Below are 25,919 nucleotides of genomic sequence, written 5' to 3'. Positions count from 1 at the left end.
CCTGGCCAGTTAACATGAACCAGGGATGGAGAGAGGGGGGGGGGGGGGGGTGGTCACAGTGTTGGAAGATAAAACCTCACATGGCTACCTCTAAAGCCTCCGTTCCTCAGCCACAGACCCCAGCCGTTGGAAAGTAAACCCAGTGTGTGCTCTGCCAGACATTGGCTCTGCTCGGTGACCCACCAGGAATGGCCATTCGTTCAGAGTTATGAGAACCTTCCAGGAATATCCACTGTGGTGTAGTGATAGTTAGTGTAGTGACGGTTTAGTGTAGTGATAGTTAGTGATAGTGATAGTTTAGTGATAGTGTAGTGATAGTGTAGTATAGTGATAGTGTAGTGTAGTGACAGTGTAATGATAGTGTAGTGTAGTGATAGTGTAGTGATAGTGTAGTGATAGTGAAGTGATAGTGTAGTGACAGTGTAGTGATAGTGTATTGTAGTGTAGTAATAGTGTAGTATAGTGATAGTGTAGTATAGTGATAGTATAGTGATAGTGTAGTGATAGTGATAGTGTAGTGATAGTGTAGTATAGTGATAGTGTAGTGATAGTGTAGTGATAGTATAGTGATAGTGTAGTGATAGTGTAGTGATAGTGATAGTGTAGTGATAGTGTAGTATAGTGATAGTGTAGTGATAGTGTAGTGATAGTATAGTGATAGTGTAGTGATAGTGTAGTGATAGCGTAGTGTAGTGATAGTGTAGTGATAGTGATAGCGTAGTGTAGTGATAGTGTAGTGATAGTGTAGTGACAGTGTAGTGATAGTGTTAGTGGGAACTCTCCTGGAGTGTCCACCCTGCTGTTCCTCAGTCCAGCCGCTCTGTCTGGGCCATTCCACCCTGGACTTACAGGCTTCATAGCCGGTGATTACTGAAGAGCCCTGCTGCTCTCTCTCTCTTCCCTCGCCCCATTTCTCTCTCTCTGTCTCTCTCTCCCTCCCCTCGCCCCATTTCTCTCTCTCTGTCTCTCTCTCCCTCCCCTCGCCCCATTTCTCTCTCTCTGTCTCTCTCTCCCCTCGCCCCATTTATCTCTCTCTGTCTCTCTCTCCCTCCCCTCGCCCCATTTCTCTCTCTCTGTCTCTCTCTCCCCTCGCCCCATTTCTCTCTCTCTGTCCCTCTCTCCCCTCGCCCCATTTCTTTCTCTCTGTCTCTCTCTCTCCCTCCCCTCGCCCCATTTCTCTCTCTCTCTCTCTCTCTCGGTCCCTCCCCTCGCCCCATTTCTCTCTCTCTGTCCAGCCATCTGGCTCCTACCAACCTCCTGTCATCCATCAAGGACTTTCTCCTTCAATACGTGATTACTGTACAGCATATCAATGCTTCTCCACAACCTCCTCTCCAGCTCTCTGTATCCTGCTTCTGCAGCCAGTTGGTTCTGGGTTGTCCATCTGATGAAGGGAGGGAGGGAGGTGTACTACACACTTACACCTTGCCAAGACCAGAGACACATCACATATGGCACCCTATTCCCTATATAGTGCACTACTTTTAGACCAGAACCCTATGGAACCCTATTCCCTATATGGTGCACTACTTTAGACCAGAACCCTATGGCACCCTATTCCCTATATAGTGCACTACATTAGACCAGAGCCTATAGGGAGGGATATGTAGGGAATAGGGTGCTATTTGGCACACATCCCAGAGCTCCCTGGCCAATAGGATACAATGCATTTCCTAGAAAACAGCGATGGACCCTGGATGTGCCTCTCTGGTGCTGAGCCACAGGTGAAACACAAACGACGCTTCAATGTCTCACATCTCTTTCAAATATTGATGATCACAGACAAATCTATAGCAGCAGGCCAACCCCGCTGGGAGAACTAATGATGTGAAGGACTGGGGAGAGAGAGAAGCTAAGGGAGATCCAGGTAAGAGCTAAGGGAGAGCCAGGCAAGAGCTAAGGGAGAGCCAGGTAAGAGCTAAGGGAGAGCCAGGTAAGCGCCAGAGCCAGGTAAGAGCTAAGAGAGAGCCAGGTAAGAACCAGAGCCAGGTAAGAGCTAAGGGAGAGCAAGGTAAGAGCTAAGGGAGAGCCAGATAAGAGCTAAGGGAGAGCCAGATAAGAGCTAAGGGAGAGCCAGGCAAGAGCTAAGGGAGAGCCAGGCAAGAGCTAAGGGAGAGCCAGGTAAGAGCTAAGGGAGAGCCAGGCAAGAGCTAAGGGAGAGCCAGATAAGAGCTAAGGGAGAGCCAGGCAAGAGCTAAGGGAGAGCCAGGCAAGAGCTAAGGGAGAGCCAGGTAAGAGCTAAGGGAGAGCCAGGTAAGAGCTAAGGGAGAGCCAGGCAAGAGCTAAGGGAGAGCCAGGTAAGATCCAGAGCCAGGTAAGAGCTAAGAGAGAGCCAGGTAAGAGCCAGAGCCAGGTAAGAGCTACGGGAGAGCCAGGTAAGAGCTAAGGGAGAGCCAGGTAAGAGCCAAGAGAGAGCCAGGTAAGAGCTAAGGGAGAGCCAGGTAAGAGCTAAGGGAGAGCCAGGTAAGAGCTAAGAGAGAGCCAGGTAAGAGCTAAGAGAGAGCCAGGTAAGAGCTAAGGGAGAGCCAGGCAAGAGCTAAGGGAGAGCCAGGTAAGAGCTAAGGGAGAGCCAGGTAAGAGCTAAGGGAGAGCCAGGTAAGAGCCAGAGCCAGGTAAGAGCTAAGGGAGAGCCAGGTAAGAGCTAAGGGAGAGCCAGGTAAGAGCCAGAGCCAGGTAAGAGCTAAGGGAGAGCCAGGTAAGAGCTAAGGGAGAGCCAGGTAAGAGCTAAGGGAGAGCCAGGTAAGAGCCAGAGCCAGGTAAGAGCTAAGAGAGAGCCAGGTAAGAGCCAGAGCCAGGTAAGAGCTAAGAGAGAGCCAGGTAAGAGCCAGGTAAGAGCTAAGAGAGAGCCAGGTAAGAGCTAAGGGAGAGCCAGGCAAGAGCTAAGGGAGAGCCAGGTAAGAGCTAAGGGAGAGCCAGGTAAGAGCCAGAGCCAGGTAAGAGCTAAGAGAGAGCCAGGTAAGAGCCAGAGCCAGGTAAGAGCTAAGAGAGAGCCAGGTAAGAGCCAGAGCCAGGTAAGAGCTAAGGGAGAGCCAGGCAAGAGCTAAGGGAGAGCCAGGTAAGAGCTAAGGGAGAGCCAGGTAAGAGCCAGAGCCAGGCAAGGGCTAAGGGAGAGCCAGGCAAGAGCTAAGGGAGAGCCAGGTAAGAGCCAGAGCCAGGCAAGAGCTAAGGGAGAGCCAGGCAAGAGCTAAGGGAGAGCCAGGTAAGAGCTAAGGGAGAGCCAGGTAAGAGCTAAGGGAGAGCCAGGCAAGAGCCAGAGCCAGGTAAGAGCTAAGAGAGAGCCAGGTAAGAGCCAGAGCCAGGTAAGAGCTAAGGGAGAGCCAGGTAAGAGCCAGAGCCAGGTAAGAGCTAAGAGAGAGCCAGGTAAGAGCCAGAGCCAGGTAAGAGCTAAGGGAGAGCCAGGTAAGAGCTAAGGGAGAGCCAGGTAAGAGCTAAGAGAGAGCCAGGTAAGAGCTAAGGGAGAGCCAGGTAAGAGCTAAGGGAGAGCCAGGTAGGAGCTAAGAGAGAGCCAGATAAGAGCTACGGGAGAGCCAGGTAAGAGCTAAGGGAGAGCCAGGTAAGAGCTAAGGGAGAGCCAGATAAGAGCTAAGGGAGAGCCAGAGCCAGGTAAGAGCTAAGAGAGAGCCAGGTAAGAGCTAAGGGAGAGCCAGGTAAGAGCTAAGGGAGAGCCAGGTAAGAGCTAAGGGAGAGCCAGGTAAGAGCTAAGGGAGAGCCAGGTAAGAGCTAAGGCAGAGCCAGGTAAGAGCTAAGGGAGAGCCAGGTAAGAGCTAAGAGAGAGCCAGGTAAGAGCTAAGAGAGAGCCAGGTAAGAGCTAAGAGAGAGCCAGGTAAGAGCTAAGGGAGAGCCAGGTAAGAGCTAAGGCAGAGCCAGGTAAGAGCTAAGGGAGAGCCAGGTAAGAGCCAGATCCAGGCAACTTTAGGACCAACCAGTAGGGCATTTACCTCAGAGCTGATAGGCTATTCAAAGCAACGATTGAAGGCAGAAGACACTTAATAACCTGCCGAAAACACAAGCCCTGTTTTTGTCAACTGCTCCCTCCTGATAAAATAAGACAAATCCTTGACATAATGTTGACAAAAGCAAGTGCCGGTTTCATGGAAGTGCATGACAGTTCACCTTCCTCTATGGCTTGTTGTTTAAGACATATTGAAAACCACAGAGAACGAGAGGGAGCGAGAGGGGGATACAACTAGTCAGTTGTACAACTGACTGCACTCAACTGAAATGTGTCTTCCGCATTTAACCCAACCCCTCTAAATCAGAGCGAGAGAGATAGACATATTTCGCATACCCTTCCAGTATTTGTATTCATAACGTGACCTCTCACCCCAAAGCTGTGTAAACTTTAACCTTTAGTGTGGAGATGTCTGACTTCACCATTCCCTGGTGTGTTGGAAGAGTACACAACAGACGGGCAGGTCAGAGCTTATTTCCTTCCCAACGAACAGCTGTTTGAATGGGCTACGTCAGGCACCAAGCATCCCTCCTCCTACCTCTCAGGAGCCTCCAGGGCCAGAGGACAGAGGGTTAGTCACCAGTGAATCATGTAAAGCCTTGACTCTCTTTTATTTAGATCTACTACACACACCACGAAAACATTCTACCTTTCAGAGCTTGGCCTCAGGGTTGCCAGGTCAAGCAACATTTTGTAGCTCAATGACTACTCAAAACCCGCCAAAAAAGGAAACTTAAGCACCAATTTATGTTTGCTCACAGCAAGAGAGGAGTTGCCATATTTATACAATAATTATTTTCCCCCATAACGTTATCGAGTCAATTATATCATAGTAACGACGTTAGAAGCAACATTTTCCTCAAAATAATAATTATTGAAAGCTATGACATAATAAAGGAATTTGAATATATGGCAAGAGAAAAAAGTTATTTGCCCTTATTAAACCTCGCCAGATCAAATGCCCAAGGAGGTGTGGTATATGGCCAATATACCACGGCTAAGGGCTGTTTTTATGCATGACTCAATGCGGCCGTTAGCCGTGGTATATTGGCCGTATACCGCAAACCCCGGGGGTGCCTTATTTCTATTATAAACTGGTTACCAATGTAATTACAACAGTAAAAAGTAATGTTTTGCCATACCCGTGGTACAGTTGAAGTCGGGAGGTTTACATACACCTTAGCCGAATACATTTAAACTCAGTTTTTCACAATTCCTGACATTTAATCTTCGTAAAAATCCCTGTCTTAGGTCAGTTAGGATCACCACTTTATTTTAAGAATGTGAAATGTCAGAATAATAGTAGAGAGAATGATTTATTTCAGCTTTTATTTATTTCGTCACATTCCCAGTGGGTCAGAAGTTTACATATACTCAATCAGTATTTGGTAGCATTGCCTTTAAATTGTTTAACTTGGGTCAAATGTTTCGGGTAGCCTTCCACAAGCCTCCCACAATAAGTTGGGTGAATTTTGGTCCATTCCTCCTGACAGAGCTGGTGTAACTGAGTCAGGTTTGTAGGCCTCCTTGCTCGCACACGCTTTTTCAGTTCTGCCCACAAATTTTCTATGGGATTGAGGTTAGGGCTTTGTGATGGCCACTCCAATACCTTGACTTTTGTCACGCCTTGACCTTAAAGATCCTTATTATTCTCTATGTTTGGTTAGGTCAGGGTGTGACTCGGGTGGGAAAGTCTATGTTCTCTATTTCTTTGTTTTTGGCCACGTGTGGTTCCCAATCAAAGGCAGCTGTCTATCGTTGTCTCTGATTGGTTGGGGATCACATATAAGTTGTCATTTTCCTTTTGGGTTTTGTGGGATCTTGATTTCTGTTTTAGTGATTTTTTTGCCCGACAGACAGAACTGTGAGTTTTCACATTTGTTAGTTTGTTTGAGTGCTTTTTTGAATATTAAAAATCATGAACACTTTCCACGCTGAGCCTTCGTCTACTCATTCTACAAACGAGAGCCGTTAGAGCTTTGTTGTCCTTAAGCCATTTGGCCACAACTTGGGAAGTATGCTCGGGGTCATTGTCCATTTGGAAGACCCGTTTGCGACCAAGCTTTAACTTCCTGACTGATGTCTTGAGATGTTGCTTCAATATATCCACATAATTTTCCCTCATGATGCCATCTATTTTGTGAAGTGCACCAGTCCCTCCTGCAGCAAAGCACCCCCACAACATGATGCTGCCACCCCCACAACATGATGCTGCCACCCCCACAACATGATGCTGCCATCCCCACAACATGATGCTGCCACCCCCACAACATGATGCTGCCACCCCCACAACATGATGCTGCCACCCCCACAACATGATGCTGCCACCCCCACAACATGATGATGTCTCCTTCCTGAGCGGTATGACGGCTGCCTGGTCCCATGGTGTTTACACTATTTATCTACTAGACCCTGGATCTGACCATCTATATCTACTAGACCCTGGATCTGACCATCTATATCTACTAGACCCTGGATCTGACCATCTATATCTACTAGACCCTGGAACTGACCGTCTATATCTACTAGACCCTGGATCTGACCATCTATATCTACAACTAGACCCTGGATCTGACCATCTATATCTACTAGACCCTGGATCTGACCATCTATATCTACAACTAGACCCTGGATCTGACCATCTATATCTACAACTAGACCCTGGATCTGACCATCTATATCTACTAGACCCTGGATCTGACCATCTATATCTACTAGACCCTGGATCTGACCATCTATATCTACTAGACCCTGGATCTGACCATCTATATCTACTAGACCCTGGATCTGACCATCTATATCTACTAGACCCTGGATCTGACCATCTATATCTACTAGACCCTGGAACTGACCATCTATATCTACTAGACCCTGGATCTGACCATCTATATCTACAACTAGACCCTGGATCTGACCATCTATATCTACTAGACCCTGGATCTGACCATCTATATCTACTACTAGACCCTGGATCTGACCATCTATATCTACAACTAGACCCTGGATCTGACCATCTATATCTACTAGACCCTGGATCTGACCATCTATATCTACTAGACCCTGGATCTGACCATCTATATCTACTAGACCCTGGATCTGACCATCTATATCTACTAGACCCTGGATCTGACCATCTATATCTACTAGACCCTGGATCTGACCATCTATATCTACTAGACCCTGGATCTGACCATCTATATCTACTAGACCCTGGATCTGACCAACTATATCTACTAGACCCTGGATCTGACCATCTATATCTACTAGACCCTGGATCTGACCATCTATATCTACTAGACCCTGGATCTGACCATCTATATCTACTAGACCCTGGATCTGACCATCTATATCTACTAGACCCTGGATCTGACCATCTATATCTACTAGACCCTGGATCTGACCATCTATATCTACTAGACCCTGGATCTGACCATCTATCTACTAGACCCTGGATCTGACCATCTATATCTACTACTAGACCCTGGATCTGACCATCTATATCTACTAGACCCTGGATCTGACCATCTACAGAGTATGGATGGAGTTTAAGGGCATGAAGGGAAATGCAAAGTTTTAGACACAGAGAGAGAGAGACAAACACAGAGAGCGACACAGAGAGAGAGAGAGAGAGAGAGAGACAGACATAGATACAGACACAGAGACAGACAGACAGAGATAGAGACAGATAGAGAGAGACACAGAGAGAGAGACAGAAAGACACAGAGAGAGAGAGACAGACACAGAGAGAGAGAGACAGACACAAAGAGAGACAGACACAGAGAGAGACACACACAGAGAGAGACAGACACAGAGAGACAGAAACAGAGAGACAGACAGACACAGAGATAGAGACAGAAACAGAGAGAGAGAGACACACACAGAGAGAGAGACAGAAACAGAGAGAAAGAGATACACACAGAGAGAGAGAAAGCTGGGAACATTTGTTGGACACATGATAAGGGCTGAGGGACTAAAGGGAGGTTCTGGGAGCTTACCCACGGTGGTTCCATCCAGCCCCATGATGCATTTCATGGCTCTCAGGATCTGTTCTGTGACGGGAGGAGACATGGCCGAGGCGTACACCGCACTGTGGGAGTGGCTACGCAGGGAGTCGACCAGCTCCTAAAAGAGAGCGAGAGAGGGAGAGAAAGAGAGAGAGAGAGAAGAGCGAGAGGGAGGGAGAGAGAGAGAAGAGCGAGAGAGTACAGTTTATAACATTAGAGCCATGAATACACGTACTGTATATATGTGATGGGAGAAGTGGCCAAGGCATACACCACAGTGTGGGAGTGGCTACGCAGGTAGTCCACCAGCTCCTGTAATACAGACCAATCACAGGGCAACATTACACACTGTGGGAGTGGCTACGCAGGCACACACACAAAAAAAAATGGTTCTATATATTGTGCTTCTATCCATAGCGGAACCCTTTTTGGTGCTATTAAGAACCCTTTCCTAAGATTCTATAAAGAACCCTTTCCTAAGGTTCTATAAAGAACCATTTCCTAAGGTTCTATAAATAACAATTTCCTAAGGTTCTATACAGAACCCTTTCTTAAGGTTCTATAAAGAACCCTTTCCTAAGGTTCTATAAAGAACCATTTCCTAAGGTTCTATAAAGAACCCTTTCCTAAGGTTCTATAAATAACAATTTCCTAAGGTTCTATACAGAACCCTTTCTTAAGGTTCTATACAGAACCCTTTCTTAAGGTTCTATAAAGAACCCTTTCCTAAGGTTCTATAAAGAACCATTTCCTAAGGTTCTATAAATAACAATTTCCTAAGGTTCTATACAGAACCCTTTCTTAAGGTTCTATACAGAACCCTTTCTTAAGGTTCTATAAAGAACCCTTTCCTAAGGTTCTATAAAGAACCATTTTCTAAGGTTCTATAAAGAATGGTTCTATAAATACCCTTCCTCAATCTTAAAGGTTCTTTGTAGATAATTTTGTACTATAGAACCATACAGGGATTTATTCTGTTTAACCATTATGTTATTTTGTTGAACTTCTCTAGGTGTTATTATTGTGTTAATAATTGTCTAGTTGAATCAGGTGTGGTAGCTCTGGTACAGCTGGGGGGTTCCTGAGGAGAGAACTGAGACCCTCTGGTACAGCTGTGGGGTCCCTGAGGAGAGAACTGAGACCCTCTGGTACAGCTGCGGGTCCCTGAGGAGAAAACTGAGACCATCTGGAACAGCTGTGGGTCCCTGAGGAGAGAACTGAGACCCTCTGGTACAGCTGGGGGTCCATGAGGAGAGAACTGAGACCCTCTGGTACAGCTGTGGGTCCCTGAGGAGAGAACTGAGACCCTCTGGTACAGCTGCGGGGTCCCTGAGGAGAGAACTGAGACCCTCTGGAACAGCTGGGGGTCCCTGAGGAGAAAACTGAGACCATCTGGAACAGCTGTGGGTCCCTGAAGAGAGAACTGAGACCCTCTGGAACAGCTGTGGGTCCCTGAGGAGAGAACTGAGACCCTCTGGTACAGCTGTGGGGTCCCTGAGGAGAGAACTGAGGAGAGAACTGAGACCCTCTGGTACAGCTGTGGGTCCCTGAGGAGAGAACTGAGACCCTCTGGTACAGCTGTGGGTCCCTGAGGAGAGAACTGAGACCCTCTGGTACAGCTGTGGGGTCCCTGAGAAGAGAACTGAGACCCTCTGGTACAGCTGTGGGTCCCTGAGGAGAGAACTGAGACCCTCTGGTACAGCTGTGGGTCCCTGAGGAGAGAACTGAGACCCTCTGGAACAGCTGTGGGTCCCTGAGGAGAGAACTGAGACCCTCTGGTACAGCTGTGGGGTCCCTGAGGAGAGAACTGAGACCCTCTGGTACAGCTGGGGGTCCCTGAGGAGAGAACTGAGACCCTCTGGAACAGCTGTGGGGTCCCTGAGGAGAGAACTGAGACCCTCTGGAACAGCTGTGGGGTCCCTGAGGAGAGAACTGAGACCCTCTGGTACAGCTGTGGGGTCCCCGAGGAGAGACCTGAGACCCTCTGACTTAGTCAACTGTTCTCAAACGACACGAGACCATAATGTAGAGGGAGCTCATGTGACACAACGTGAGCCTGAAAACCATTTCTGTCAGTGTTCCTCAGCCATCTGAAGACTGAATACAACAGGAAGACTTTTGGGATATCAGTGCAGCAACTAACTGTAAAGAGACCGTGTTGTAGTGAGGCAGGATTTTTTTAAATTTACTTTTTTTAACCTTTATTTAACCAGGCAAGTCAGTTAAGAACAAATTCTTGTTTTCAATGACAGCCTAGGAACAGTGGGGTTAACTGCCTTGTTCAGGGGCAGAATGACAGATTTGAACCTTGTCAGCTCGGGGATTCGATCTTGCAACCTTTCGGTTACAAGTTCAACGCTCTAACCACTAGGATACCTACCGTCCCTACACTCTAACCACTAGGCTACCTACCGTCCCTACACTCTAACCACTAGGCTACCTGCCGTCCCTACACTCTAACCACTAGGCTACCTGCCGCCCCTACACTCTAACCACTAGGCTACCTACCGTCCCTACACTCTAACCACTAGGCTACCTACCGCCCCTACACTCTAACCACTAGGCTACCTACCGCCCCTACACTCTAACCACTAGGCTACCTGCCGCCCCTACACTCTAACCACTAGGCTACCTGCCGTCCCTACACTCTAACCACTAGGCTACCTACCGTCCCTACACTCTAACCACTAGGCTACCTACCGTCCCTACACTCTAACCACCTGCCGCCCCAAAGGATGAGGCCTGTCATGCTCATTGTTCCTAAACGTCAACAGTAGATTCATTCAGCTAGTGGTTGACAGGATCAGTTTTGTCAGCCCTGGGGGGTAGGGGTAAATGAACCCTGAAACAAGCAGACATCTGGTTCTAGCTAGGGCTGGGTAACTATCTCTGCTTTAGGGCCTTGAAGGGGTTTTGCTCCGACTGAATTCAACTAGGAACATGTCCGAAATCCAGCCCACATTTGGAGACTGGAGTTAGGTCTGTCTGTCTGTCTGTCTGTCTGTCTGTCTGTCGCCACATCCTAGTCTTTAACTACACATCTGGGGAGTGGAGTTTGGCTGTCTGTCTCCACATCCTAGTCTTTAACTACACATCTGGGGAGTGGAGTTAGCTTCAAAACATTTTAAAAACTTTCCAAGACGTGTTCTCCTTGCTGAACATGACCCAGGACTAATGACAAGTTCATCTAATTGACCAGGGATGCCCAGGAATGCCCAATGCCCACCTACCTTTTTCCCAGCGATGTATCCTCCTGCAGCCCCGAAACTCTTGGTGAATGTTCCCATCATGACGTCGATGTCTGAGGGGTCCAGACCAAACAGTTCTGTCACACCCCTCCCTGTCGGCCCCACCGCCCCGATACTGTGAGCCTCGTCCAGGTACAGGTAGGCCTTGTACTTCTTCTTCAGGGCTACGATGTCTGGCAGACGCACCACCGACCCCTCCATACTAGAACAGGGCACAGAGATATACACTGAGTTACATTACCTCTAATACCATCTTTCTCTGTCTCCCTGGTTACATTACCTCTAATACCATCTTTCTCTGTCTCCCTGGTTACATTACCTCTAATACCATCTTTCTCTGTCTCCCTGGATACATTACCTCTAATACCATCTTTCTCTGTCTCCCTGGTTACATTACCTCTAATACCATCTTTCTCTGTCTCCCTGGTTACATTACCTCTAATACCCATCTCTCCCTGATTACATAACCACTAATACCCAATCTCTCTATCTCTCTTCCCGACCACAAAAACCTGGAGTATCTCCGCACCGCCAAGCGCCTCAACTCCAGGCAGGCGAGATGCTGTTAACCTGGTTCAACTTTTCCCTCTCCTACCGGCCGGGGTCCAAGAACGTAAAGCTGGATGCCCTGTCTCGCCACTATAACCTCACGGCTCCCACCCCGGAGCCCGAGACCATCCTTCCCACCTCGTGCCTGGCGACGGCACTCAGCTGGGGAATCGGGAAACAGGTCCGGGAGGCGCAGCGGTCCGAGCCAAACCCTGGTAACCGGATGTTTGTGTCTGATGCTGTCTGCTCCGCGGTCCTGGCCCATTCCTCCATCTTTCCTGCCACCCGGGCTCCCAGCGGACCCTGGCCTTCGTGCGACAACGCTTTAATTGGCCTACCATGGTCCGGACGTTGCCACCTTTGTCGCCGCCTGCACGGTCTGTGCACGGAACAAGTCCCCTCGACAAGCTCCGGCTGGCCTCTTCCAACCTCTGCCTGTCCCTCATCGGCCCTGGTCTCACATCTCCCTGGACTTTGTCACGGGTCTCCCCCCATCTGATGGTAACAAGGCCACCCTGACCGTGGTGGATCACTTTTCCAAGGCTGCCCACTTCATTCATTCCTCTCCCCAAGTTACCCTCGGCCAAGGAGACGGCCCAGCTCATGGTGCAACACGTCTTCCGGATTCATGGACTGCCCATGGACATGGTCTCCGACCGGGGTCCTCAGTTCTCGTCTTGGTTCTGAAGAGTGGGGGCTGATACCCTATGGAACACTCAAACGGTGATAGGCCCATGGCAGAGCAGGGAAGGATTCCAACCACCCTGCGCTGCCTAGTCTCCACCAACCCCACCACCTGGAGCCAGCAGCTGGTGTGGGTGGAATCCTTCCCTGCTCTGCCATGGGCCTATCACCGTTTGAGTGTTCCATAGGGTATCAGCCCCCACTCTTCCCTGAGCAGGAAGAAGAGGTCGTCATACCTTATTCCCTGGAGGACAGCCCGGTCGGCCCTCCTCAAGGTACCGTCAACAAGCGGACCGCCATCGGACACTGGCTCCTCGGTATCGTCTTCTGCAGAAGGTATGGCTATCCACCGGGATCTGCCCCTCCGGGTGGAATCCCGCAAACTCTCCCCCCGGTTTATTGGCCCGTTCCCCATCTCCAAGATCATTAGACCATCTGCTGTCTGTCTTCTGTTGCCCCTTTGTATACATCCCACATTTCATGTATCCAGAGTCAAACCCATGTCTCACAGCCCTTTGTCTCCCGTTTCCAGGCCCATCCCTCTCCCCCGTCTCATCGACAACCAACAAGCGGTGAGGCGTCTCCTGAAGGTTCAACCCCGGGGCAGGGGGTTCCTGTACCTGCTTGACTGGGAGGGTTACGACCCGGAGGAGAGGCGCTTGATCCCCGCCAGGGACATCCTGGACCCAGTCAACCAGGTGTGCGCCCAGGTAGGACGTCAGGTGGTGCCCCTAGAGGTACTGTCACACCCTGATCTGTCTCACCTGTCTTTGTGATTGTCTCCACCCCCCTCCAGGTGTCGCCCATCTTCCCCATTATCCCCTGTGTATTTATACCTGTGTTCTCTGTTTGTGTGTTGCCAGTTCATTAAACTATTGATTATTTTGTGGTCTGCATCTGGCAGAGAGAGACAGAGAGACACAGAGAGAGAGAGAGACAGAGAGAGAGAGACAGAGAGAGAGAGAGAGAGAGAGAGAGACAGAGAGAGAGAGAGAGAGACAGAGAGAGAGAGAGACAGAGAGGGAGAGACAGAGAGAGAGAGAGAGAGAGAGAGAGAGAGAGAGGGAGAGGCAGACAGACAGACAGACAGAGAGAGACCGAGAGAGAGACAGAGAGAGAGACAGAGCGAGAGAGAGACAGACAGAGAGAGAGAGACAGAGAGAGAGACAGAGAGAGAGAGAGAGACAGAGAGACATAGTGACAGAGAGAGGGCAGCTGCCCACTGTCCCAGAGAATAATTAGGTGTCCTAACCTGTAGATTCCTTCCACCATGATCAGAACCTTCCTCCAGGGCCGGTGGGTCCGAGGCTGCCCACTACACACCGCCTCCCTCAACAGACGCTCCAGGCTCTGCATGTCTTGGACACACACACACACACACACGAATGATTCCCATTCAAAATCCTATTTTCCCTAACCCCTAACCCTAAAACTAACCCCTAACCCTAAAACTAACCCCTAACCCTAAAACTAACCCCCTAACCCTAAAACTAACCCCTAAGCCTAAAACTAACCCCTAAGCCTAAAACTAACCCTTAACCCTAAAACTAACCCCTAAACCTAAAACTAACCCCTAATTCTAAAACTAACCCCTAACCCTAAAACTAACCCCTAAACCTAAAACTAACCCCTAACCCTAAAACTAACCCCTAAGCCTAAAACTAACCCCTAAGCCTAAAACTAACCCCTAACCTAAAACTAACCCCTAACCCTAAAATAAACCCCTAAGCCTAAACCTAACCCCTAACCCTAAAACTAACCCCTAACCCTAAAACTAACCCCTAAGCCTAAAACTAAGCCGGACCCTAAAACTAACCCCTAAGCCTAAACCTAACCCCTAACCCTAAAACTAACCCCTAACCCTAAAACTAACCCCTAACCCTAAAACTAACCCCTAAGCCTAAATCTAACCCTAAAACTAACCCCTAAGCCTAAACCTAACCCCTAACCCTAAAACTAACCCCTAACCCTAAAACGAACCCCTAACCCTAAAACTAACCCCTAAGCCTAAAACTAACCCCTAACCCTAAAACTAACCCCTAACCCTAAAACTAACCACTAACCCTAAAACTAACCCCTAACCCTAAAACTATCCCCTAAGCCTAAAACTAACCCCTAACCCTAAAACTAGTAGAGAGGCTATATACAGTAGACAGACTATATACAGTAGAGAGGCTATATACAATAGCGAGGCTATATACAGTAGCAAGGCTATATACAGTAGAGAGACTATATACAGTAGAGAAGTTATATACAGTAGAGAGGTTATATACAGTAGAGAGGCTATATGCAGTAGAGAGACTATATACAGTAGAGAGGCTATATACAGTAGAGAGGTTATATACAGTAGCGAGGCTATAAAAGTAGCAAGGCTATATACAGTAGAGAGGCTATATACAGTAGCGAGGCTATATACAGTAGAGAGGCTATATACAATAGCGAGGCTATATACAGTAGCGAGGCTATAAAAGTAGCAAGGCTATATACAGTAGAGAGGCTATATACAGTAGCGAGGCTATAAAAGTAGAGAGGCTATATACAGTAGAGAGGCTATATACAGTAGCGAGGCTATATACAGTAGAGAGGCTATATACAATAGCGAGGCTATATACAGTAGTGAGGCTATAAAAGTAGCGAGGCTATATACAGTAGCGAGGCTATATACAGTAGAGGGGCTATATACAGTAGAGAGGCTATATACAGTAGAGGGGCTTTATACAGTAGCGAGGCTATATACAGTAGAGAGGCTATAAAATTAGCGAAGCTATATACAGTAGAGAGGCTATATACAGTAGAGGGGCTATATACAGTAGAGAGGCTATATACAGTAGAGAGGCTACATCTTCTTATGGACCACAACAGGAAGTACCAAGACAACATCTTCTCATGGACCACAACAGGAAATACCAAGACAACACCTTATGGACCACAACAGGAAATACCAAGACAACACCTTATGGACCACAACAGGAAGTACCAAGACAGCACCTGCTTATGGACCACAACAGGAAGTACCAAGACAACATGAGGCTAAATAACAACTTTAACTGCAGCAAATACTGACTCCATTCCAAATAGCACCCTATTCCCTACATAGTGTTCCCTACATAGTGTTCCCTACATAGTGTTCCCTACATAGTGTTCCCTACATAGTGTTACCTACATAGTGTTCCCTACATAGTGTTCCCTACATAGTGTTCCCTGTATAGTGTTCCCTACATAGTGTTCCCTACATAGTGTTCCCTGTATAGTGTTCCCTACATAGTGTTCCCTACATAGTGTTCCCTACATAGTGTTCCCTACATAGTGTTCCCTACATAGTGTTCCCTACATAGTGTTCCCTACATAGTGTTCCCTGTATAGTGTTCCCTACATAGTGTTCCCTACATAGTGTTCCCTACATAGTGTTCCCTACATAGTGTTCCCTGTATAGTGTTCCCTGTATAGTGTTCCCTGTATAGTGTTCCCTACATAGTGTTCCCTACATAGTTCCCTACATAGTGTTCCCTGTATAGTGTTCCCTGCATAGTGTTCCCTGTATAGTGTTCCCTGCATAGTGTTCCCTGTATAGTGTTCCCTACATAGTGTTCCCTACATAGTGTTCCCTACATAGTGTTCCCTACATAGTGTTCCCTACATAGTGTTCCCTACATAGTGTTACCTTCATAGTGTTCCCTGTATAGTGTTCCCTGTATAGTGTTCCCTACATAGTGTTCCCTACATAGTGTTCCCTGTATAGTGTTCCCTGTATAGTGTTCCCTACATAGTGTTACCTACATAGTGTTCCCTACATAGTGTTCCCTACATAGTATTCCCTACATAGTGTTCCCTACATAGTGTTCCCTACATAGTGTTCCCTGTATAGTGTTCCCTGTATAGTGTTCCCTGTATAGTGTTCCCTACATAGTGTTCCCTACATAGTGTTCCCTGTATAGTGTTCCCTACATAGTGTTACCTACATAGTGTTCCCTGTATAGTGTTCCCTGTATAGTGTTCCCTGTATAGTGTTCCCTGTATAGTGTTCCCTACATAGTGTTCCCTACATAGTGTTCCCTGTATAGTGTTCCCTGCATAGTGTTCCCTGTATAGTGTTCCCTGCATAGTGTTCCCTGTATAGTGTTCCCTACATAATGTTCCCTACATAGTGTTACCTACATAGTGTTCCCTACATAGTGTTCCCTACATAGTGTTCCCTACATAGTGTTCCCTGTATAGTGTTCCCTGCATAGTGTTCCCTACATAGTGTTCCCTGTATAGTGTTCCCTACATAGTGTTCCCTGCATAGTGTTACCTACATAGTGTTCCCTACATAGTGTTACCTACATAGTGTTCCCTACATAGTGTTCCCTACATAGTGTTCCCTACATAGTATTCCCTACATAGTGTCCCCTACATAGTATTCCCTACATAGTGTTCCCTTTATAGTGTTCCCTACATAGTGTTCCCTACATAGTGTCCCCTAAATAGTGTTCCCTTTATAGTGTTCCCTACATAGTGTTCCCTACATAGTGTTCACTACATAGTGTTCCCTACATAGTGTTCCCTACATAGTGTTCCCTGTATAGTGTTCCCTACATAGTGTTCCCTACATAGTGTTCCCTACATAGTATTCCCTACATAGTGTTCCCTACATAGTGTTCCCTACATAGTGTTCCCTACATAGTGTTCCCTGTATAGTGTTCTCTACATAGTGTTACCTTCATAGTGTTCCCTGTATAGTGTTCCCTGTATAGTGTTCCCTACATAGTGTTCCCTACATAGTGTTCCCTGTATAGTGTTCCCTACATAGTGTTTCCTACATAGTGTTCCCTACATAGTGTTCCCTACATAGTGTTCCCTACATAGTATTCCCTACATAGTGTTCCCTACATAGTGTTCCCTACATAGTGTTCCCTGTATAGTGTTCCCTGTATAGTGTTCCCTAAATAGTGTTCCCTACATAGTGTTCCCTGTATAGTGTTCCCTACATAGTGTTACCTACATAGTGTTCCCTGTATAGTGTTCCCTGTATAGTGTTCCCTGTATAGTGTTCCCTACATAGTGTTACCTACATAGTGTTCCCTGTATAGTGTTCCCTGTATAGTGTTCCCTGTATAGTGTTCCCTACATAGTGTTCCCTACATAGTGTTCCCTATATAGTGTTCCCTACATAGTGTTCCCTACATAGTGTTCCCTGTATAGTGTTCCCTGTATAGTGTTCCCTGTATAGTGTTCCCTACATAGTGTTCCCTACATAGTTCCCTACATAGTGTTCCCTGTATAGTGTTCCCTGCATAGTGTTCCCTGTATAGTGTTCCCTGCATAGTGTTCCCTGTATAGTGTTCCCTACATAGTGTTCCCTACATAGTGTTCCCTACATAGTGTTCCCTACATAGTGTTCCCTACATAGTGTTCCCTACATAGTGTTACCTTCATAGTGTTCCCTGTATAGTGTTCCCTGTATAGTGTTCCCTACATAGTGTTCCCTACATAGTGTTCCCTGTATAGTGTTCCCTACATAGTGTTACCTACATAGTGTTCCCTACATAGTGTTCCCTACATAGTATTCCCTACATAGTGTTCCCTACATAGTGTTCCCTATATAGTGTTCCCTGTATAGTGTTCCCTGTATAGTGTTCCCTGTATAGTGTTCCCTACATAGTGTTCCCTACATAGTGTTCCCTGTATAGTGTTCCCTACATAGTGTTACCTACATAGTGTTCCCTGTATAGTGTTCCCTGTATAGTGTTCCCTGTATAGTGTTCCCTACATAGTGTTCCCTACATAGTGTTCCCTGTATAGTGTTCCCTGCATAGTGTTCCCTGTATAGTGTTCCCTGCATAGTGTTCCCTGTATAGTGTTCCCTACATAATGTTCCCTACATAGTGTTACCTACATAGTGTTCCCTACATAGTGTTCCCTACATAGTGTTCCCTACATAGTGTTCCCTACATAGTGTTCCCTGTATAGTGTTCCCTGCATAGTGTTCCCTACAAAGTGTTCCCTGTATAGTGTTCCCTACATAGTGTTCCCTACATAGTGTTACCTACATAGTGTTCCCTACATAGTGTTACCTACATAGTGTTCCCTACATAGTGTTCCCTACATAGTGTTCCCTACATAGTATTCCCTACATAGTGTCCCCTACATAGTATTCCCTACATAGTGTTCCCTTTATAGTGTTCCCTACATAGTGTTCCCTACATAGTGTCCCCTAAATAGTGTTCCCTTTATAGTGTTCCCTACATAGTGTTCCCTACATAGTGTTCACTACATAGTGTTCCCTACATAGTGTTCCCTACATAGTGTTCCCTGTATAGTGTTCCCTACATAGTGTTCCCTACATAGTGTTCCCTACATAGTATTCCCTACATAGTGTTCCCTACATAGTGTTCCCTACATAGTGTTCCCTACATAGTGTTCCCTGTATAGTGTTCTCTACATAGTGTTACCTTCATAGTGTTCCCTGTATAGTGTTCCCTGTATAGTGTTCCCTACATAGTGTTCCCTACATAGTGTTCCCTGTATAGTGTTCCCTACATAGTGTTTCCTACATAGTGTTCCCTACATAGTGTTCCCTACATAGTGTTCCCTACATAGTATTCCCTACATAGTGTTCCCTACATAGTGTTCCCTACATAGTGTTCCCTGTATAGTGTTCCCTGTATAGTGTTCCCTAAATAGTGTTCCCTACATAGTGTTCCCTGTATAGTGTTCCCTACATAGTGTTACCTACATAGTGTTCCCTGTATAGTGTTCCCTGTATAGTGTTCCCTGTATAGTGTTCCCTGTATAGTGTTCCCTACATAGTGTTACCTACATAGTGTTCCCTGTATAGTGTTCCCTGTATAGTGTTCCCTGTATAGTGTTCCCTACATAGTGTTCCCTACATAGTGTTCCCTACATAGTGTTCCCTATATAGTGTTCCCTACATAGTGTTCCCTACATAGTGTTCCCTACATAGTGTTCCCTATTTACTTTTACCTATATAGTGTTCCCTACATAGTGTTCCCTGTATAGTGTTCCCTGTATAGTGTTCCCTAAATAGTGTTCCCTACATAGTGTTCCCTGTATAGTGTTCCCTACATAGTGTTACCTACATAGTGTTCCCTACATAGTGTTCCCTACATAGTATTCCCTACATAGTGTTCCCTACATAGTGTTCCCTACATAGTGTTCCCTGTATAGTGTTCCCTGTATAGTGTTCCCTACATAGTGTTCCCTACATAGTGTTCCCTGTATAGTGTTCCCTACATAGTGTTACCTACATAGTGTTCCCTGTATAGTGTTCCCTGTATAGTGTTCCCTGTATAGTGTTCCCTGTATAGTGTTCCCTACATAGTGTTCCCTACATAGTGTTCCCTGTATAGTGTTCCCTGTATAGTGTTCCCTACATAGTGTTCCCTACATAGTGTTCCCTACATAGTGTTCCCTGCATAGTGTTCCCTGCATAGTGTTCCCTGCATAGTGTTCCCTGTATAGTGTTCCCTACATAGTGTTCCCTACATAGTGTTACCTACATAGTGTTCCCTACATAGTGTTCCCTACATAGTGTTCCCTACATAGTGTTCCCTACATAGTGTTCCCTACATAGTGTTCCCTGTATAGTGTTCCCTGCATAGTGTTACCTACATAGTGTTCCCTGTATAGTGTTCCCTACATAGTGTTCCCTACATAGTGTTACCTACATAGTGTTCCCTACATAGTGTTACCTACATAGTGTTCCCTACATAGTATTCCCTACATAGTGTTCCCTACATAGTATTCCCTACATAGTGTCCCCTACATAGTATTCCCTACATAGTATTCCCTTTATAGTGTTCCCTACATAGTGTTCCCTACATAGTGTCCCCTAAATAGTGTTCCCTTTATAGTGTTCCCTACATAGTGTTCCCTACATAGTGTTCACTACATAGTGTTCCCTACATAGTGTTCCCTACATAGTGTTCCCTGTATAGTGTTCCCTACATAGTGTTCCCTACATAGTGTTCCCTACATAGTATTCCCTACATAGTGTTCCCTACATAGTGTTCCCTAAATAGTGTTCCCTACATAGTGTTCCCTGTATAGTGTTCTCTACATAGTGTTACCTTCATAGTGTTCCCTGTATAGTGTTCCCGGTATAGTGTTCCCTACATAGTGTTCCCTACATAGTGTTCCCTGTATAGTGTTCCCTACATAGTGTTTCCTACATAGTGTTCCCTACATAGTGTTCCCTACATAGTGTTCCCTACATAGTATTCCCTACATAGTGTTCCCTACATAGTGTTCCCTACATAGTGTTCCCTGTATAGTGTTCCCTGTATAGTGTTCCCTAAATAGTGTTCCCTACATAGTGTTCCCTGTATAGTGTTCCCTACATAGTGTTACCTAAATAGTGTTCCCTGTATAGTGTTCCCTGTATAGTGTTCCCTGTATAGTGTTCCCTACATAGTGTTACCTACATAGTGTTCCCTGTATAGTGTTCCCTGTATAGTGTTCCCTGTATAGTGTTCCCTACATAGTGTTCCCTACATAGTGTTCCCTATATAGTGTTCCCTACATAGTGTTCCCTACATAGTGTTCCCTACATAGTGTTCCCTATTTACTTTTACCTATATAGTGTTCCCTACATAGTGTTCCCTACATAGTGTTCCCTGTATAGTGTTCCCTACATAGTGTTACCTACATAGTGTTCCCTGTATAGTGTTCCCTGTATAGTGTTCCCTGTATAGTGTTCCCTACATAGTGTTACCTACATAGTGTTCCCTACATAGTGTTCCCTACATAGTGTTCCCTACATAGTGTTCCCTACATAGTGTTCCCTACATAGTATTCCCTACATAGTGTCCCCTACATAGTATTCCCTACATAGTATTCCCTTTATAGTGTTCCCTACATAGTGTTCCCTGTATAGTGTTCCCTGTATAGTGTTCCCTGTATAGTGTTCCCTGTATAGTGTTCCCTACATAGTGTTACCTACATAGTGTTCCCTGTATAGTGTTCCCTGTATAGTGTTCCCTGTATAGTGTTCCCTACATAGTGTTACCTACATAGTGTTCCCTACATAGTGTTCCCTACATAGTGTTCCCTAAATAGTGTTACCTACATAGTGTTCCCTGTATAGTGTTCCCTGTATAGTGTTCCCTGTATAGTGTTCCCTACATAGTGTTCCCTACATAGTGTTCCCTATATAGTGTTCCCTACATAGTGTTCCCTACATAGTGTTCCCTACATAGTGTTCCCTATTTACTTTTACCTATATAGTGTTCCCTACATAGTGTTCCCTATATAGTGTTCCCTACATAGTGTTCCCTACATAGTGTTCCCTACATAGTGTTCCCTATTTACTTTTACCTATATAGTGTTCCCTACATAGTGTTCCCTACATAGTGTTCCCTGTATAGTGTTCCCTACATAGTGTTACCTACATAGTGTTCCCTGTATAGTGTTCCCTGTATAGTGTTCCCTGTATAGTGTTCCCTACATAGTGTTACCTACATAGTGTTCCCTACATAGTGTTCCCTACATAGTGTTCCCTATATAGTGTTCCCTACATAGTGTTCCCTACATAGTGTTCCCTACATAGTGTTCCCTACATAGTGTTCCCTATTTACTTTTACCTATATAGTGTTCCCTACATAGTGTTCCCTGTATAGTGTTCCCTGTATAGTGTTCCCTAAATAGTGTTCCCTACATAGTGTTCCCTGTATAGTGTTCCCTACATAGTGTTACCTACATAGTGTTCCCTACATAGTGTTCCCTACATAGTATTCCCTACATAGTGTTCCCTACATAGTGTTCCCTACATAGAGTTCCCTGTATAGTGTTCCCTGTATAGTGTTCCCTACATAGTGTTCCCTACATAGTGTTCCCTGTATAGTGTTCCCTACATAGTGTTACCTACATAGTGTTCCCTGTATAGTGTTCCCTGTATAGTGTTCCCTGTATAGTGTTCCCTGTATAGTGTTCCCTACATAGTGTTCCCTACATAGTGTTCCCTGTATAGTGTTCCCTGTATAGTGTTCCCTACATAGTGTTCCCTACATAGTGTTCCCTACATAGTGTTCCCTGTATAGTGTTCCCTGCATAGTGTTCCCTGCATAGTGTTCCCTGCATAGTGTTCCCTGTATAGTGTTCCCTACATAGTGTTCCCTACATAGTGTTACCTACATAGTGTTCCCTACATAGTGTTCCCTACATAGTGTTCCCTACATAGTGTTCCCTACATAGTGTTCCCTACATAGTGTTCCCTGTATAGTGTTCCCTGCATAGTGTTACCTACATAGTGTTCCCTGTATAGTGTTCCCTACATAGTGTTCCCTACATAGTGTTACCTACATAGTGTTCCCTACATAGTGTTACCTACATAGTGTTCCCTACATAGTGTTCCCTACATAGTGTTCCCTACATAGTATTCCCTACATAGTGTCCCCTACATAGTATTCCCTACATAGTATTCCCTTTATAGTGTTCCCTACATAGTGTTCCCTACATAGTGTCCCCTAAATAGTGTTCCCTTTATAGTGTTCCCTACATAGTGTTCCCTACATAGTGTTCACTACATAGTGTTCCCTACATAGTGTTCCCTACATAGTGTTCCCTGTATAGTGTTCCCTACATAGTGTTCCCTACATAGTGTTCCCTACATAGTATTCCCTACATAGTGTTCCCTACATAGTGTTCCCTAAATAGTGTTCCCTACATAGTGTTCCCTGTATAGTGTTCTCTACATAGTGTTACCTTCATAGTGTTCCCTGTATAGTGTTCCCGGTATAGTGTTCCCTACATAGTGTTCCCTACATAGTGTTCCCTACATAGTGTTCCCTGTATAGTGTTTCCTACATAGTGTTCCCTACATAGTGTTCCCTACATAGTGTTCCCTACATAGTATTCCCTACATAGTGTTCCCTACATAGTGTTCCCTACATAGTGTTCCCTGTATAGTGTTCCCTGTATAGTGTTCCCTAAATAGTGTTCCCTACATAGTGTTCCCTGTATAGTGTTCCCTACATAGTGTTACCTACATAGTGTTCCCTGTATAGTGTTCCCTGTATAGTGTTCCCTGTATAGTGTTCCCTACATAGTGTTCCCTACATAGTGTTCCCTACATAGTGTTCCCTATATAGTGTTCCCTACATAGTGTTCCCTACATAGTGTTCCCTACATAGTGTTCCCTACATAGTGTTCCCTATTTACTTTTACCTATATAGTGTTCCCTACATAGTGTTCCCTGTATAGTGTTCCCTGTATAGTGTTCCCTAAATAGTGTTCCCTACATAGTGTTCCCTGTATAGTGTTCCCTACATAGTGTTACCTACATAGTGTTCCCTACATAGTGTTCCCTACATAGTATTCCCTACATAGTGTTCCCTACATAGTGTTCCCTACATAGTGTTCCCTGTATAGTGTTCCCTGTATAGTGTTCCCTGTATAGTGTTCCCTACATAGTGTTCCCTGTATAGTGTTCCCTATATAGTGTTCCCTACATAGTGTTCCCTACATAGTGTTCCCTACATAGTGTTCCCTACATAGTGTTCCCTATTTACTTTTACCTATATAGTGTTCCCTACATAGTGTTCCCTGTATAGTGTTCCCTACATAGTGTTCCCTTTATAGTGTTCCCTACATAGTGTTCCCTACATAGTGTTCCCTATATAGTGTTCCCTTTATAGTGTTCCCTACATAGTGTTCCCTACATAGTGTTCCCTACATAGTGTTCCCTACATAGTGTTCCCTGTATAGTGTTCCCTACATAGTGTTCCCTGTATAGTTTTCCCTACATAGTGTTACCTACATAGTGTTACCTACATAGTGTTACCTACATAGTGTTCCCTACATAGTGTTCCCTGTATAGTGTTCCCTGTATAGTGTTCCCTACATAGCGTTCCCTACATAGTGTTCCCTGTATAGTGTTACCTACATAGTGTTACCTACATAGTGTTACCTACATAGTGTTCCCTGTATAGTGTTCCCTGTATAGTGTTCCCTACATAGTGTTCCCTACATAGTGTTCCCTGTATAGTGTTCCCTGTATAGTGTTCCCTACATAGTGTTCCCTACATAGTGTTCCCTGTATAGTGTTCCCTGTATAGTGTTACCTACATAGTATTACCTACATAGTGTTACCTACATAGTGTTCCCTACATAGTGTTCCCTACATAGTGTTCCCTACATAGTGTTCCCTGTATAGTGTTACCTACATAGTGTTACCTACATAGTATTCCCTACATAGTGTTCCCTACATAGTGTTCCCTGTATAGTGTTCCCTGTATAGTGTTCCCTACATAGTGTTCCCTACATAGTGTTCCCTGTATAGTGTTACCTACATAGTGTTACCTACATAGTGTTACCTTCATAGTGTTCCCTACATAGTGTTCCCTACATAGTGTTCCCTACATAGTGTTACCTACATAGTGTTACCTACATACTGTTCCCTACATAGTGTTCCCTACATAGTGTTACCTACATAGTGTTCCCTACATAGTGTTCCCTACATAGTGTTACCTACATAGTGTTACCTACATAGTGTTCCCTACATAGTGTTCCCTACATAGTGTTACCTACATAGTGTTCCCTACATAGTGTTCCCTACATAGTGTTCCCTACATAGTGTTCCCTACATAGTGTTCCCTGTATAGTGTTCCCTGTATAGTGTTCCCTTTATAGTGTTCCCTGTATAGTGTTCCCTACATAGTGTTCCCTGTATAGTGTTCCCTATATAGTGTTACCTACATAGTGTTACCTACATAGTGTTCCCTACATAGTGTTCCCTGTATAGTGTTCCCTACATAGTGTTACCTACATAGTGTTCCCTACATAGTGTTCCCTACATAGTGTTCTCTACATAGTGTTTCCTACATAGTGTTCCCTACATAGTGTTCCCTACATAGTGTTCTCTACATAGTGTTCCCTACATAGTGTTCCCTACATAGTGTTCCCTACATAGTGTTCCCTACATAGTGTTCCCTACATAGTGTTACCTACATAGTGTTCCCTACATAGTGTTCCCTACATAGTGTTCCCTACATAGTGTTCCCTACATAGTGTTCCCTGTATAGTGTTCCCTGTATAGTATTCCCTACATAGTGTTCCCTACATAGTGTTCCCTACATAGTGTTCCCTACATAGTGTTACCTACATAGTGTTCCCTACATAGTGTTCCCTACATAGTGTTACCTACATAGTGTTCCCTGTATAGTGTTCCCTACATAGTGTAACCTACATAGTGTTCCCTACATAGTGTTCTCTACATAGTGTTCCCTACATAGTGTTCCCTACATAGTGTTCCCTACATAGTGTTCCCTACATAGTGTTCCCTACATAGTGTTACCTACATAGTGTTCCCTACATAGTGTTCTCTACATAGTGTTCCCTACATAGTGTTCCCTGCATAGTGTTCCCTACATAGTGTTCCCTACATAGTGATCCCTACATAGTGTTCCCTACATAGTGGGGGAATTGGGATATGAAGAAAAAAACATTTTGAATTCACACACACGTATTAATACACACTTGTACTTG

At 45.5% G+C, this 25,919-nt stretch overlaps 1 protein-coding gene across 1 annotated transcript in view; it reads right to left on the bottom strand.

The window, feature by feature from the left end:
- The window catches only part of sptlc3 (serine palmitoyltransferase, long chain base subunit 3), a 94,962-nt gene that overhangs the window by 7,539 nt on the left and 61,504 nt on the right, over nt 1–25,919 (bottom strand). Inside the window, exons 7-9 of the mRNA XM_036945981.1 lie at nt 13,690–13,795; nt 11,187–11,406; nt 7,948–8,074 (exon numbers count right to left, since the gene is read on the bottom strand). Coding sequence (XP_036801876.1) covers nt 7,948–8,074; nt 11,187–11,406; nt 13,690–13,795 — 453 coding nt within the window. The remainder of the gene's footprint in view (nt 1–7,947; nt 8,075–11,186; nt 11,407–13,689; nt 13,796–25,919) is intronic.

The sequence above is a fragment of the Oncorhynchus mykiss genome, chromosome 16, assembly GCF_013265735.2.
Source record: "Oncorhynchus mykiss isolate Arlee chromosome 16, USDA_OmykA_1.1, whole genome shotgun sequence".
Lineage (NCBI taxonomy): Eukaryota > Metazoa > Chordata > Actinopteri > Salmoniformes > Salmonidae > Oncorhynchus > Oncorhynchus mykiss.
This window is presented reverse-complemented; position numbering and strand designations above follow the sequence as displayed.